General features: G+C 40.9%; 1 protein-coding gene across 1 annotated transcript in view; it reads right to left on the bottom strand.

The window, feature by feature from the left end:
• Positions 1-16,837, bottom strand: part of LOC308085909 (transmembrane protein 87A) — a 38,725-nt gene extending 21,888 nt beyond the window's left edge. The window contains exons 1-13 of the mRNA XM_080429225.1: positions 16,672-16,837; positions 13,990-14,065; positions 11,653-11,756; positions 6,099-6,221; positions 5,894-5,950; positions 5,431-5,496; positions 4,358-4,502; positions 3,441-3,590; positions 3,073-3,134; positions 2,596-2,779; positions 1,247-1,346; positions 858-951; positions 513-590 (exon numbers count right to left, since the gene is read on the bottom strand). Coding sequence (XP_080285351.1) covers positions 513-590; positions 858-951; positions 1,247-1,346; positions 2,596-2,779; positions 3,073-3,134; positions 3,441-3,590; positions 4,358-4,502; positions 5,431-5,496; positions 5,894-5,950; positions 6,099-6,221; positions 11,653-11,756; positions 13,990-14,065; positions 16,672-16,788 — 1,356 coding nt within the window. The 5' untranslated portion in view covers positions 16,789-16,837. The remainder of the gene's footprint in view (positions 1-512; positions 591-857; positions 952-1,246; positions 1,347-2,595; positions 2,780-3,072; positions 3,135-3,440; positions 3,591-4,357; positions 4,503-5,430; positions 5,497-5,893; positions 5,951-6,098; positions 6,222-11,652; positions 11,757-13,989; positions 14,066-16,671) is intronic.
• Between the last annotated feature and the right edge of the window lie 352 nt (positions 16,838-17,189).

Raw genomic sequence — 17,189 nt, 5'->3', positions numbered from 1 at the left:
GTATACTCTTCTCGGGAAGTCATAGGATCACTCGTAGGTTGGCAAAGAGCGCCATCTAGCGCAATCACATGAAAACACTGTTTTGACGTTAAAAATGTACGTGTTACATTGGCACTGAATGAGTTAAAACCGGGAAAGCATCTGTGTCATTTTAGATTTATTTGGCTATTCTAAAATAGCAGATCTGACGCTTCTGCTATTTTAGAAAAATCTTCAAAATTTGTGCAAATCTTTGAATATATATATATATTTAAAGTTTTTTGCGTCTGGAGGTCCCTGGAACAAAATATTTTGAGATGGGGGTCCGCAGCCAAATGCATATAATTTTGGGGGTCCTTGAAATGAAAAAGTTCGAGCACCACTGACATAGCAACATACGTTTTTCAGAAAAGGATTAGGATTTAGAAGACATTTTTTTTAATCGGTCTCAGGTCAATGGGTTAAGTAAAATCTAGTAATTAAGTCGTCTTGTATGTGTGTGTGTGTGTGTGCGTGCGTGTGTTAAAGGATATCCACCAAACAACACAGGAATCAGTGAAGGCCAGCACAAGGTCACACAGCAGTCTATTGCTATTGTTATCTCCACGATCCTACAGAGATACACACAGGTTAGACACATGGCACGCTCGCAGGCCCTGCGAGGCACACGTGTGCCAGATCACACACAGACCTTGATACACAGACACACATAACCAAAACAACTTCACACTGTATAGGCTGTATAATATAAATAATATGCTTAACTTACTATCAAATGGGGTTGGGGAGGAGAAATGTCATATTAATTTCAAAACATGTCATACTGTACATTGTGCAGTCCTACATCACATCTAGAAACGCGTGCACACACGACTTACGGCGTTGACTCTGAGGATTCCCTCCACGATGGAGAAAACGAGGTACAGAAGTCCCACTCCGACCACTCTGTGCAGCAACGCACCCAGTCTGGGCCTGAGAGAGACAGTGAGAGAGTGAGTGAGTGAGTGGAGTGAGTGGGTGAGTGAGTGGAGTGAGAGGAGAGAGAAAGGAGAGAGAGAGATGAATTAACATAACCTGATGAATCACTCACTGTGGGTCTGTATTTGTACATGTCTGTGCACGTGTGTTTGTTTGTGCGCACGTGCATGTGTGTGTGTGTGTGTGTGTTTGTTTGTGCGCACGTGCATGTGTGTGTGTGTGTGTGTGTGTGTGTGTGTGTGTGTGTGTGTGTGTGTGTGTGTGTGTGTGTGTGTGCGTGTTGACTCACTTGACAATGCCGTATCCCAAACTAGCAATGATCACCAACACCCTGGCCAGAGTTCTCTTCACCGCTGACAGTACTTCTGCAAACACTACTGCCCCCTGGACTGGAGCAGGACACATTGCAACTCAATTAACAGCCACCACACATGACATCAACAAACAACACAATTCGTATTCTAAAATGTATTCTATTGACAGACTCTTTGCTTGTGTTTACCTTGCCTCCCAATTTCACCCCCTTCGCTGCCAAGAGACCTCTCCATCTTTTAAAAGTGTGTGTCCTTGTTTGGTTTGGTTTCTTTTCATGTCATTGCATAGAAACGATGGGGCTGGGCGCTCGGATGGCACAGGGGTAAAGTTCCTGCCCGCCACTGCGGAGACTAGGGGTTTGAATCCGCCACCTGGCTATGCTAAAGGCATAGCCAGATGTCATCCATAGGAGCACAAATTAGCCGTGTTCGTGAAGGGAAAGTCAAGTGGGGAGGGTGATCACTCTGTCACTGCACCAGTGACCAATGTAGATCGCTATTTTTGCTGAATGTTCACCAATAATGATATGCACAGACTAGTGACGCTATGCTTCATGTGGTTATGTGCAGATATTTCATGGATTTATGAAGTCAATATAGTAGTCCACACCAGCCTTCTCAAGAAGATGAGCCTCACTGTGTCTCCCCTCTTATGGCTGTATCTATCTCTCCTTGTATGTCTTCCATCCCTGACAGAGATCAAAGGCAAACAAGAAGACTGTAGCTCCCATGAAGTGACTTTGTATTAATCCATTAAGACCAGGAAAGCATCCGTGTCATTTTAGATTTCTTTGGCAATTCAAAAATAGCAGATCTACAAGCTCACAGCGCGGCACAGAGTATAAAATATAAAATACATATATATTTCACGATTTAGCAAAAATAGCAGATCTACAAGGTTTGAGCTTGTAGATCTGCAATTTTTTGAATAGCCAAAGACATCGAAAATGACACAGATGCTTTCCCGATTTTAACCCATTGATACCTGGAACGCATCTGTGTCACTTTAGATGTCTTTGGCTATTCAAAAATAGCAGATATACAAGCTCATAGCGCGGCACCGAGTGCCGCGCTACGAGCTTGTATATCTGCTATTTTTGAAAAATCGTGATTTTTTTTTTTTTAATTTTTTTTCCGAAAAACTGTTTAAATGTTTAGAAGCGGCCTCAGGTCTTAATGGGTTAATGGGTTAAAGTACTTGTATGGATGGAATGGATAGTTCCTGTTTGCCTTTGATCTCTCTTCGTTCTGGGACCAGCACCTGCCTTCAAAAGTCTTTTGTTTTTTTGGGATGCGAGTGACTTCTTTTGATCCTGTTCCATACCTGACAGTCCGTCGTATCTTATACTCTGGAACTCGGCGTAGTAGACGGCCTTCTCCAACATGCCCAGGAAGATGACCCCGCCGATCCAGAACTGAATCCTGAGCAGGTCCCTCCAGTAACACGCAGACAGCACCAACCAGAACACAGCCAGCAACACGTACCATATGCACATCACCATGTAGAACTAGAGAGAGTGACAGACAGAGAGAGACAGACAGAGAGACAGAGAGAGACAGACAGACAGACAGACAGAGAGAGAGAGACAGAGAGAGAGAGAACAAGTGGAACAGAGAAGGAGGGCATCAGGTCACAAGGAAGCAGGAGAGGAACAGAAGGAGAGAAAGACAGAGGGGACGGAGAGGCGAAGTCTTCATTAACCAAAACGCGTAATAATTTAGCAGTCTTCTAATGAAATCGTACTCTGTGTGTGTGTGTGTGTGTGTGTGTGTGTGTGTGCGTGTGCGTGTGTGCGCTCACCATCATGAGGGGCCATTCTGAAGCAGATATATAGTCATGGGGTCCTTGCATACTGATCTGCACTGGAGACACAGAAAAACACCATATTGGACATGAAGTTATTTGATCATGGGTCATACAGTATACTGTAAATAACTTGTCAAGGACCTCCAAATTGATGTATTTGGAGCCGCACCCCATCTGAAAACATGTTGTGCCAGAGACCGCCATACAAGTTGTGTGTTGTTAAAATATTTTGAAAAGCTGGTGACCCCCTGGAACTTTCTCAAGGACCCCAGGGTGTCCCTAGACCCCACATTGAGAACCACTGCTGTAAATGTGCGTGTGTTGTGGTATGGTGTGGTGTGGGTGCGCGTGTGTGTGCTTACACTGGATGCTCCAAGGAATGGGCGTGGGGCCTGGATCGGGGGCTCTGCTCTTGTCTTTAACCTCTACGATACGGAGAATAAACATGTATGGACCGTCCTCCCAGCTCTTTGCTACCTGGTCAAAATGAGGTTGCCAAGAGACATCTCCATCTTTTAAAAGTGTGTCTCCTTGTTTGGTTTGGTTTCTTTTCATGTCATTGCATAGAAACGATGGGGCTGGGCGCTCGGATGGCACAGGGGTAAAGTTCCTGCCCGCCACTGCGGAGACTAGGGGTTTGAATCCGCCACCTGGCTATGCTAAAGGCATAGCCAGATGTCATCCATAGGAGCACAAATTAGCCGTGTTCGTGAAGGGAAAGTCAAGTGGGGAGGGTGATCACTCTGTCACTGCACCAGTGACCAATGTAGATCGCTATTTTTGCTGAATGTTCACCAATAATGATATGCACAGACTAGTGACGCTATGCTTCATGTGGTTATGTGCAGATATTTCAAGGTTATTTTATGAAGTCAATATAGTAGTCCACACCAGCCTTCTCAAGAAGATGAGCCTCACTGTGTCTCCCCTCTTATGGCTGTATCTATCTCTCCTTGTATGTCTTCCATCCCTGACAGAGATCAAAGGCAAACAAGAAGACTGTAGCTCCCATGAAGTGACTTTGTATTAATCCATTAAGACCAGGAAAGCATCCGTGTCATTTTAGATTTCTTTGGCAATTCAAAAATAGCAGATCTACAAGCTCACAGCGCGGCACAGAGTATAAAATATAAAATACATATATATTTGCTAAGCTGGTGACCCCCTGGAACTTTCTCAAGGACCCCAGGGTGTCCCTAGACCCCACATTGAGAACCACTGCTGTAAATGTGCGTGTGTTGTGGTATGGTGTGGTGTGGGTGCGCGTGTGTGTGCTTACACTGGATGCTCCAAGGAATGGGCGTGGGGCCTGGATCGGGGGCTCTGCTCTTGTCTTTAACCTCTACGATACGGAGAATAAACATGTATGGACCGTCCTCCCAGCTCTTTGCTACCTGGTCAAAATGAGGGTGTTCCCCTGCCAGCTAGAATACACACACACAACAGCGAGAATAAACAAGAGGCAGAACACACAGCTGCATTGGCGAGGTGCAAGCAAACAGGACATTGAACAGGAAGAAGTCGTCTCACAATAATAGCTTTGATGAGAGAAAATGTTTGATATCAATTGGCTCTTTTTGACTACAAAAGGGTTAACCCAGAACCTTCCATAACCTGAAACTTTACAGAACCCGTGAAGTTCTGTGATAGTTTTTAGTTGACATGATAACAAGAACCATCCATGAAAGGTGAGGTACACAGTATGTCGTAAAAACTGCAGACATTTTCTACACTCTACACTGTTCAGTATATTCATTCAAAGTGTGACGTTCAATGGAATGCATTGAAATCAGTGAGAGCCGGCAAGACAACAAGCTTATGAATAAACACTATTTTTTAATGATTGCAACCTTTGTTAAATAAAAGACGACGCATCACACATTGTTGTCTCTTGTTTTTCGATGTGAACACTATGACATTTTATTGAGGTATCTAAAGACCACCGCAGAGAAAAGGTCCTGACTGGGCTAGCCTGGAAACCTGACAAATCTGCCAGAGTGATTACTGACCACTCTAAAACGTACTCTATATGCCCTTTAGATACCTCAGTAAAATTACATAGTGTGCACATGAGAAAACAAGAGATCAGAAAACATGTCTTCTTTTTTGTTCCTGAACCGATTATCTGACAAGAGGTCGCAATCATCAAAAAATATATTGTTCGTTCATAAGCTGGTCCAGTCAGCTCTCATTCTATTCAATGCATTCCGTTGAACTTCAGTTCCAATTTGCCTCCTAGTGCCTCTATGGCGCCTGTTATGGGGTAGCAATGTCTGAACCCGTCTTCTTAACATATACTTGGGTTTTATGAGGTTGTATGACAGTGAAGCTGTATGACATAGCTGTCCAAACCTTGGGCTTTTGAGGCTGCGGCACCACATCTCTCCTTTTCCTGCTTGCAGTCTTCCCTGTGACAGGCTGACAGACACAGAGACAGAAAGAAACAGTTAGGATAGGAAGACATACAGTACTAGTGGGGCGGTCATATTAGCACTAAAACTACACAGACATCTGTTGTGTTCGCAACTAATCGGTTGAATGCCATCATGCAGGTTTCAGCGATCAACGAACACATGGATGTTAGTCAACAGGAACACAAGGAGTAAGTATGTAGGCTACTATACTGTGTACAAACAACAGTATATATACACCAAGCAGTCAGTTGGGAGGGAGGAATAGATGGTAAAAGCATTGATACATATTTGGCGCTTCGGTTGTTCAACATCTTGCTGCTGCTAGTGTTGTTCACTAAAGACTAATAATTCATACTTAATTGCACACCGGTGTCACGCACCTAAAACAACCCCATCCTCACCTGTTCCGGTTGTGTGTCTGTCAGCATGGTGGGAGGGTCAAAGTCTTTCACGCTGAGCTGAGGGAAAAAAACAACTGTATTACACTATAAGTATAAGACATATAATAACGTGTGTATGTCTACGTATATCCATTTGAATGTATAATTGACATTTTTGAGTACTCATTGGCATGGTTTGTACAGTATGTGCTTGTGTGTGTGTTACCATATCTGGTTTAATGATGTTGGTGGTACAGTTGATCAGGGGGTACTGGTGGAAGACGAAGAAGCCGCTTCCTCCTTCCTTGATGACCTCTGTTGACCTGAAGTAACTTCCTACACTCTGTGGCTGCAGGGAGGAAACCGGACCAAACCACAAACCATGACTTAACAGCAAACTAGTGTTATTTCTGTCGACTAAAACTATGACGAAAAATGTTCGTCGACTACCTTTTTTTCACTGACGAAAACAAAAATAAAAACGAAATAAAAAGGAAGCTATGATGACTAAAACTATCACTAAATATACAGAAGATTTTGTCAACAAATAAAAACTAGACTAAAATGTTAGGGAGGGACTAGTGGAGAAGAGGTCCAGTAGAACTAAGACAAGACATTTTATGCTTGGTTGTGTGTAAGGTTATCCAAAATATATGGTGACGTGGATCCCCTCTGTGACAGGTGTCGTTCGGCCCCTGCCACTTACATACATATGTTTTGGTCATGTCCTTCCTTGTGTAGATATTGGACTGAGAACTCAGAGAGTATCGGGATCCCAATTGAACCAACTGTAATGACGGCTATTTTTGGAATTTCTAAACTCTTATCACTACCAAAATACAAAGCTCACTTGGTGGCCTTTACCACTCTCTTAGCTAGGCGTTTAATTTTGAGAGGCTCGGTATCTCCGTTTGGGAAAACCTGGGGTCCCTTCCTTGCATTGGTAAACAACTTGCAGTTCCATGCTGTTCCAGACTGAGTTATAGGCCCGAATTTGAGTATATATATGATCTCTGACGCAGCTGGGTTGTTCTAGTTAGTATGTCTATTATGGGGAACTATGTGTGGGTGTATTGTTATGTTCATTATATGTTTTGCTCTGTGGGGTGATCAAGCCATGTTTTGTTGTTTTGTTGTGTTGTGTGTCATGTGGTATAATACTGTTTCTTTTACTTATTTATTTTATATCTGCATATTTGTCGACGTGTTTGTCTTTGTTTGTTTTGTTAAAAAACTTGATTCAGGGTATGCGATTCATAATAGTCTCCTCCTTGTTGGAGTAGGATTGTATAATTCTCTTATTTTTCTTATTTTTGATACTATTTGACTCTGCATTTTCTGTATTTGTGTACTCTTCTGGATCCTGAAATAAACAAAACTGTGAGAAAAAAAAAAGAAGCTTGGTTGTGTGGGGGTGTCACTCTCCGAAATGTGTAGATTTACAAGCTCATAACGTGTCGCGCTACGACACTTTGTGAGCTTGTAGATAAAAATTAAAAAAAACTATTTTCAGCACTTGGCCAAGTATTAATCAGGCATCACGACGCCAACACGGCCTGCTAAGAGACATTTTAGTCGACTAAATCAACTGTAGATTTAGTCGACAAAAATCTTATGATATTTAGTCAACTAAAACGAGACTAACGCTAAAACCTTTCAGGTGACTAAAATGTGACTACATCTAAATGGAATTGTATTCAAAAGGCTGTGAATGAAACTACTGTACATCAAAAACTGCGGTCAAAACGAACACCAAAGCAAACACTAATAAAGAGAGACTGATAATACTGATAATTAAGACAGTAAAATATTCTAGTAAAGACACTACATTCTAATAGATTACACATTACAGTACACATACTAAATTTATATTTCACAAAAAATATTCTACAAAATAACAGAAATAATTATTATAATTCAATGAATGTGGATTTAAAACAAATAAAGAACGTTCTGTTTGCCGCTGCCTTTTATGCATCCTAATGTCATTTTATAATTGTGTTTCCTTTGCTTGATGTTCTGTATAAAGCACATTGAATTGCCTTGTTGAAATGTGCTATAAAAATAAAACTGCCTTGCCTTGCCTTTTTTTAACCCAATTAAACCCTATATATTGACTGGAGTCCCCCCCATCGGTCTATACTTTCAAACCATTGATAAAATAGCTGAAGTATACATTCCTTGCCCTGATTATAGTGTATAATGTTCTCAGAATGTGATAGGGCTGCGTTCTGCAATGAGGTCGAGTTTCAGTGCTTTAAAAGACTTCAGTCTTCAGTCTGAAGAGAACAAGGTCAAACAGTCTAGCATTTCCTCTGTTTTCATTCAGCAGTGGGGTGCTGGAATTTCCCTGCCAGCAATTCTGCTACCTGCTGCATCTTTTTGCAAGTGATAAAGGAATGTCCTTGAACGTTAAGGTCATTACCTTAAGGTACAGCATGTCCTCTGTCTAGTGTCTAGCCATGAAAGCATGTTACCATGATAGTCTACAGCACCAACATTAAAGCTGCAATAAGCAATTTCTGACCCATTAGGCTGTATTCTCCAATGGTATATGTATTTGAAGGTATGCCCGTAATCCAAAATGATGTCTGTAATACAGACCACGTAAAACAAAGGTTTAAATTCAATATTTTGACAGCCTGTGCACACTTCAAACATGGCTGTCTCTACCACCAGGTGGCAGCACTAGCGTGGAACCATACTTGAATGATGGATGGCTGTCGAAACAGTGGATTTAAAACGTTTGTGTCATTCAAATAAACATTTTACCATTCCATCTGTACTCCAGATATCCATGTGGATCAGGGGCGTAACTTCAAAGCTGTGATAAGCCGTTGGAAAGTTAATAGCTTTTTGAATTATTCCCTCAAGCCGGGAATGGCAATGCTATGAGAGTTGAGTATTTTCTCCCCAATTTGTCGTTATTCCAATTGATTCCTCCCCACACACATTTCTGTGTTGTCACTGCTGTCGTATCCTACTGACTCACCTACCAGTGAGGAGCCCTCACCGGGAGAACGTAGAGCCTTCGTCCTACTCCTCCTGTCCAACACTCCTTGCCGACAGGTGCTGCCCCAGCCCGTAGGATTACATGCAGTGACAATTATCCCTCTCCCTGCCCAGCTTCCCTTCCCCGAACACGGGCCACTTGTGTTCATGTAGAGACGTATTAACAGAAGTTAAGGGAACATTGGTGTTAGTCGACTAGTGTGGTGACGGTGTATCTCAGTCTATCTACTTACTTGAGTACAAAGGACCACAATGGAAACAAACCCCCTGGGGATTTTTGCGTTATCCTTTTAGCATAAACCTTGACCGTACTACCTGTGCTGTTAATAAGCATGTTAATAAAGTATTCAATCAATCAATCAATCTATAAATCCAGGGAGCGTGTGATTCCCCCGCATATCTCGAGAACCGTCAGGCTGAGCGACCTCCAACTCGGTGTGCGTATCACAGAGTGATGTGCCGAGTGCATGGATTAAAGCCAAATTAAATCTCACGGCGTAAAATGTCCCAATGTGCGATTTGTGAAACTGTGAAAGGATCCCCCACACACACACACACTAGCGCCGATTCCTAAACAACGAACACAACTTGGAAAATTAGTTCTATTTATTATTAGACTTGATCCCCTTTTTCATGCTCCATTGAGGTTCATTACCAGCTCCACCTACAGGACACACCATTGATTTCTGTACTCCTTAGTAGGGTGGTCCTCCTTAGCATCTCGCAGGTTGCTACATTGGTACACTTTTATCTATAAAGCCATTCTTGGTAATTCCCCTTCTTATTTGTTCAAAATTTGAACTAGTCCAAAATTCGCTTAACCTTGGATGCGCTACGTCGTACCCAATACCAAATCTGAGGCAGGGAAAAAAAAACGTTTTTGGGGTCCTGGTCGTGGAATGATCTACAGACCAGATTAAAACTGGCTTCTTTGATCCCCCTAGTGACTTTTAAGAGGATTGCCATGGGCACACTCTGCAGCCATTGCTCCTGCTTTGACGAGTAGCAAATGCTGTGATCTTAGTTTTATATTAGCTTAGTAGTTTCATGATGTATTGTTCTTATTAGGCTTTTAATAGTCTGTATTTGGTGCTATTTAGACTCTCTCTGAGCCTCCCTTGGTAGTAGGTTTTTGGTATTACGGATGTCATATGTTTGTCTTTGTCATGTATTGTTGTTACTGGCAGAGCTGTGTAACATTTATTTGCCTCTTCTCTTGGCCAGTGCACACTCGTAAAAGAGACTATGGTCTCAATGTGATTTTACTGGTTAAAGGTAGGCTAAGTGATATTCTTGGGTTAAAACAAAAAGTATTTTGTTAAAAGGTTAAAGCACTATATTCTGATAGTAATCATTGCTATAGAGTGTTTGTTCAGTAACAGGAGTCTCCCCGTCTCTCCAGCTCTTTAATAAACAGAAAACACATTTTCCGGTAGGTGTCAAAATCTCAGCCAACCAGGAGAAAGTACCCATTTTTAGGTTTCATTCTTATAGTGTTCCAGTTCCAATTTTGCTTGCTCATTTCTTAGTGTCATCACTTCCAATTTCACTTGTTTAATCTATATCCTGATTGAGTTCTCTATCCTGATTGGATAAAATTGGAAATGAAACTGAAACGAAAATGCATTTTCTGTTTTATAAAGAGCTGCAGAGACAAGGAGACTCCTTTTACTGAACAAACACTCTATAGCAATGAGTACTATCAGAATATAGAGCTATTTAACACTTATTTACCAACCAAAGAAAATCACTTACCCTACCTTTAAATTAAGGTTAAATAAAAATAAATACAAATTATGAATTACTACATACTGCCGACCATGTGAAGAAATCACAGATTCAGGCTTTAACCTTTGCTTTTATATGAAATATCCGAGACGGACGATTAAGATATTATGGAAGATGCTTCTGAACATAATTGCTAGTTTGACCACTTCAAATGCTCTAATCTTAAAATAACCGAAAATAGCCTTTCTACAAGCTCTCAATGCGTCGCAGACACATTGAGAGCTTGTAGATCGTCTATTTTTGTGCGCAACATGCTTCCATTGAAGACATGCTGGCTTCCATGGAATCCAAATGACTGAAATCAGTCTTGGCGACTGAGAACTTTAATCCATGCGAGTGGGAAGTCGGTCAGATCGGCTGTTGTTCACAACCGACGTTCGTCAATGGATCTCCATGGAGATCACCCCCTTCGGACAATGTTTCCCATATACTGGAGATCTCTGTGTCTGTTTGCCTGTGTGTCTGTCTGTCTACGTTCATTTTATGCCCATAAATGGAGCTCCCTGATATGGCATAGTATTGACGTCATAGACAGGCCTGCAGGCCTGCAGTACTATGATAATAGAACTGCATTAGGTACTCTGACAACAGGTACAACAGGTATAGCGGGTACTCCCTAATAACCATAGTGGCATTAAACCCCAAAGACCCCATATTCATGGGGTGTTTATAAAACCCCATATTCATGTTGGAGCTGTGTAGGAACTATGCACAAAGCTTTGAAATAGAAGGGATCCATCCATAAAACGATCCACTTTCTTCCTCTATCATGGATAGCATTACCCCTCCTAGAGTACATTTACCCTGTTTGTTAACACAACCCTGGGTAGCTAGGAGGCACAACAGAACAATTCAGCACGAGGACCTCGGTTAAACGTATTAAACATATTATTAGCGCGTTGCCCATTTGCTATAAATAACACCAGCTGTGTGTAGACTAGAGCAGAACCCAGAACAAAACAGAGGAGAATAGGTCTTACATCAAGTCCATCCAGTTGAAAGACTTCATCAGAACAATGGGAGTTCCTCAGATACCAGGAGACATTCAGCTGAACAGGAGAACTGCCACACGTCTCTGACATCCCTGGAACACACACACACACACACTTACACAAAACGAAGTAATACCAATTTCACCGTTATTAATATAATAATATTAGAACGCTAGATCGTTAGGGCTGTCACAACTACAAATTTAAGTTGACGATTAATTGTCACTTAAATAATTGCGATTAACGATTTAATTGTGTTTTTGTCATTGAAATTTAATGGAACGTTATGAATAAATATTACATTTCTGTTTGGCTTTTAGCCACAAAAGTTGCACGGGGCACATATGACAAATAACACATATTTAAATACCTTATCCTTCAAAATAAACATTAATAGTGGAAATAGCCGATCTACAAGATCAAAACGCGTCGCACCACGACGCGTTTTGGGCTTATAGATCTGCTATTTCCACTATTTTTGACATTTCTGGACAATATATTACATGTTTTTTCAATTCAATTGATTATGACGATTATGCAAAAATAATTTCAATTATATAAAATAATTGCGATTAGACGATTATATAATAATTGTGACAGGCCTATAGATCCTAGATATACATTGTGACACAGTGGACCACTAGCTTCAGTATAGGGCCGTAGGGAAAAGACTGGGTTATTAGTAGTGTCAACACCTTAACACAAAGCCTGGTGGAGTCGGGGATGGGACCGGAGACCTCCCAACTCCCAGACTAACGATTTAGCTTAGCCACTGCGGCCCCAGAGGGGTTGGATTTATCATCAGTAATCTTGTGATATACACACTTGCATAGGGCTGGGCAATATGACTTCAAATCAATATCACAATTATTTCAAACTTTTGCCTCAATTATGATGAATGAATGATATAAAAATAGCAGAAGACACAAGTTCAACACATTGTGATGTAACACGCTGTGAGCTTGTAGATCGTCTATTTTTGCATGCCACCATTGTACAACAAATGGTTGACCAGACCAATCAATTTAGTCGATCATGAAAAAAATCGATTACAATATTTTCATGTTGATTCATTGATATAAGAAAAAATTAATTGCTTCTCAATTATTCGATTAACCTACATGAGCTAGATTAAGTCGGATAATGATTAAAAATTTCGGTTTTGATACATTTTCAGTCAAGTGCCCAACCCTAGGCCTACACACAGAAATATACAGACAATCACATACATGCACACATACCAGACAGTAGCCTGGGCACCATTCCTTTTCGGGTATATGTTCCGGTCGGGAGCTCTACGTCATCCGCGTCATCAGCGACCGGATCGCGACAAACCGGAAACACGTCTCACCCCAAAATAGGTCCGTCCTATAAAATCCTTGATGCGGCGTAGTTTAGCTTATTTTTTAATTATAAATGTGAGTGTACTTTCCGGAGACTATTTAGCGTCTGTATTATCCGTATTATCCCACGGGGAAATTCTATTCCATTTAAATAGGGATTGGGGAACCAAAACAAAGCGGCACCGCAAAACCGGATCGCGACAATCCGGAAACAGGATTCTTTTTTCTTTTTTCTTTTTCAGTAGGCGTGGCCTAGACCGGATCATATGGGTCTTTAGTAACAGACACCAGGCTTTCCTCCGAGGTGGAAAGACTGGTGATGCGAGGTTAACCAGACAGACAGACAGACAGACAAGGCTGAAAATAGCCCTCCGGCAGCTGACCAATCAGAAGCAACTCACTACGTCCAACATGGACAAAACGTGGCCGTCAACCATGTTCTCGTGTAATTGTTTTCTCAGCGCATATACAGTATTTCCATACCATTCTCATACTTACCTTCAGTGGTGGAAAGTAATTAAGTACATTTACTCAAGTACTGTACAATTTTGAGGTATTTTTCTCCACTATATCTCAAAGGTACTTTTTAATCCACTACAATTATTTGAAAACTTGAGTTACTTACTAGTTACTTTGTAGATTTTGATTATTATTACAAAACAACTTCAGACCTATGTATATACTTTGGGAAGTTGAAAATAGCCGATCTACAAGCTCACAACACGCCACAAAGCGATGCGTTGTGAGCTTGTATATCTGCTATTTTCAAAGGATTTTTATACATTGTATACAGTTGAAAACTTGGGAAATGGGACCTTCTGCATAATGAGTATACTTTTGGTACTTAAAGTATATTTTGATGCCAATACTTTTGTACTTTTACTCAATACATTTGAATACCGAACTTGTACTTGTAACAGAGTATTTTATACCATAGGGTACTTAAGTAAAAAACGTGAGCACTTCTTCCATCACTGCTTACCTTTGAGTTTTATGTAGGTGTTGTTGAAGAGCGTCTTAGTAACCAGGAACAGAGACTTGTGTGACTTCAGTGTCTCCTAAAACACAAGCGACACAGAGAGAGGCTGAATCATTGCACTACATTTAAGCCTTTAGCTGCTGTTCTAGAGTAGTGACATTTTGGGGGATTAACCAGAGCAATCCAGTGACCATGTAGGGGACAAATGAACTAGAAAATTATCATCACATGTAGCCAGTGACAAACCAATAAATTCGGCCATTAGGCCAACACTCGTATAATCGAGAGCTAATTTAAAAAGCTAATAAAGTGGAGGATAACAATGAAACACAGTGGAGAGCGCACAGAAGCAAGTACACAATTTGTTAATCTTTATCCTGGAAAGCAGTTTCATTTAAGTTACGTTTACTCAGTTTCATTTTATTAAGTATGGAATATGAGTTTTGTGTTATTCTGTGCTTATTGCTTATGTTATATTTCCATTCTAAGTGATATGATTTTATATTTAATTGACAAGGAAGCCGATCTACAAGCTATATTCTACATTTTAAGGACAGATCTCCTTAATGTTGGTTACATTTTATAATAGCTAACTGACAAAGTTAGCTATTGATTTGTGACGCAGAAGAAGCAGAAGGAAACGGGTGTGCTTCAGAAATTGTGAAATTTCACATCACACCCAGAAGAGAGAACTTTCTAGATTACGTTGATAGGATTTTCAATATATCGTTCAACATCCTAAGGGCACGGTCACACCGCACTTTTATTTTACCTTTGTACTTTGTATAAGAGTTTTGAAGAGAACCTTGCGGTTTTCACCTGGGGAAAAAATGCTTTGGTGGACACGTGACACGGCCTAAGGGCACGGTTATTTTACCTATGGGGCGGAATCTGCCAATGCTTTGTCAATGCAAATGCGTGGATTCTTGGAAAAAATGTGCAAGACCATGAATCGACGCATTTGCATTGACAAAGCATTGGCAGATTCCGCCCCATAGGTAAAATAACCGTGCCCTTAGGCCGTGTCACGTGTCCACCAAAGCATTTTTTTCCCCAGCTGAAAACCGCAAGGTTCTCTTCAAAACTCTTATACAAAGTACAAACGCTTAAAGTTGGAAAATAATGCAACTCTCTGCGACCAGATAAAACATTTTCTTTAAAAAGGTGTGTGTAAATGTGGTGCAACCAGGTATGAATCTGTCATAATAAGGGCTGCATAGCCTCTGAAAGGTGACTGGGTTGTTTGTTTCATGACATGTGAGGCTTATTGTTTATAAGAGGAAGAGGTAGATGGACAAAACTGAATTTGTATTGGGGAATTATAGTTCTTACTAATCTGAGTTCCCAACGCGTTAAGACCTGAGGCCGATTCTACAAATGCCTTCTAAAATCAGTAGTTCTCACACTTTCAAGATTTTTCAAAAACGTTCAAAAATGGCAGATGTACAAGTACACAGCGCGGCACTGCGTGCCCCGCTGCGAGCTTATATATCTGCTATTTTTGAACAGCCAATGCAAAAATCTAAAATGACACAGATGCTTTCCCGGTTTTAATGGGTTAAGTTATTTCGAACTATAAGTTATTTCGAACTATAAGTTATGCGTCATCTTCTGCTGCTATGTTTTCTTACGGAAAATGAAACAAGTGTAATTTAACAATTCAACATTATGACAAATGATGGGTCAGAAATAACACATTATATTGTGATTGGTATTAATGTGTATATTATACTGGTGACTGGTATTAGAATAATATACTGATCGGTAGGTGTATAATTATCATACTGTGATTGTATTGCCAATACCAATTACAGTATAGTATTGTATACCTATCACAGCATAACGTTCTAATTAGTGATTGTATTGTAATGTTATACTGTGATTGGTACCATATTATACTGTGATGTGATTGGAGCGGCTGTTAACAACCAACCAACAAAGACAGTCATTCACACAGGGACTGTTAAAAATTCAAACCATTCAATCTTTATGTCAAATGTGAACAAACCGGCTTCTATCAAACCCTGAGACATAATCCCTCTAGCTTAGCTCACTTTGTTTAAACTTTACATGCAGTGGTGTAAAGTAACTAAGTACATTTACTCAAGTGCCTCCCCTTTCTGAACCCTTTATACCTTTTCATCCAGGATATCCTGGATACCGCCTTCCCAAATACAAAAAAGGTATAGGGTTCCGAAACTATCAAGTACTGTAGGCTATTTCGTACAATTCTGAGGTATTTTCACTTTACTGGAGTATTTTCATAGCATACTTTTACTCCACTACAATTATTTGAAGTTGAGGTTTGAGGTTGACTAGTAGTAATTTTCATTATTTCTACATTTAAGTATTGATACTTTTACTTCAGTAAAACATGCGAGTACTTTTTCCACCACTGTTTACATGTGAGTGACTCTGAGTGAGTAACGCGTTAATAGGTGGTACAGTGGAGTCTTTGTACAAGTAGGAAACACAATACAAGAAGTTAAATGTTTATATACTGAATGATAATAGCTGCTATAAAGCTAACAACAACAACACTGTGATGCTGGATGCTATGGACATTGGACGGCAACGACACACAACGCAGACAGTCACACACAGTGGCCGCCAGCATCATGCCTGCATCATGCCCAGAACACACACACACACACACACTGTCACCACCGCCACGACGACACTCACGCTATTGACGTCCAGGACCCACTTGCCCGGTTCCGAGACGGCCTTTGACGTCCCGAGAACGTCCATTAGAAGCAGCAGCAGCAGCAGCAGCTTGGCCCACTGCACGGAGCTCGCCATTTCTACGAGGAAACAGCCAGGTCGTCGGTCCCGGAACACATCCGATCCAACTCACAACAAGCGAGACGCTTCCCGCCCCGCCCACTTCTGCTGTGTGTGCTGGACTACGTCACTGAGAGAGTCACGCAGAGGGCGGGGCGTTGACATCGTCTTGGGTGCAAGCAGAGCCTTGTTTTAGAATGGCTCTGCCGGTAGTGGGGTGCCAGGACACATAGATACAAGTCATTTCAAATTCATGTTAAAGTAACATTTTCACTTCTAATTTGTAGATAATGGTCTATAGAACATATTTGGCTCGAAGATAAATAAACCAGATTGGAAATAAATACTTTTTTTGGTCCATTTCCAAAATGGCCAAAATCGGATTTTTTTTTTTGTTGTTGAAAAATGTCTTAATTTTC

This window comes from Gymnoscopelus braueri (assembly GCF_963280865.1).
Source record: "Gymnoscopelus braueri genome assembly, chromosome: 5".
NCBI classification, from domain to species: Eukaryota; Metazoa; Chordata; class Actinopteri; order Myctophiformes; family Myctophidae; genus Gymnoscopelus; species Gymnoscopelus braueri.
Note: the sequence above shows the minus strand (reverse complement) of the source record. Positions and strands in the feature narration are given on the sequence as shown.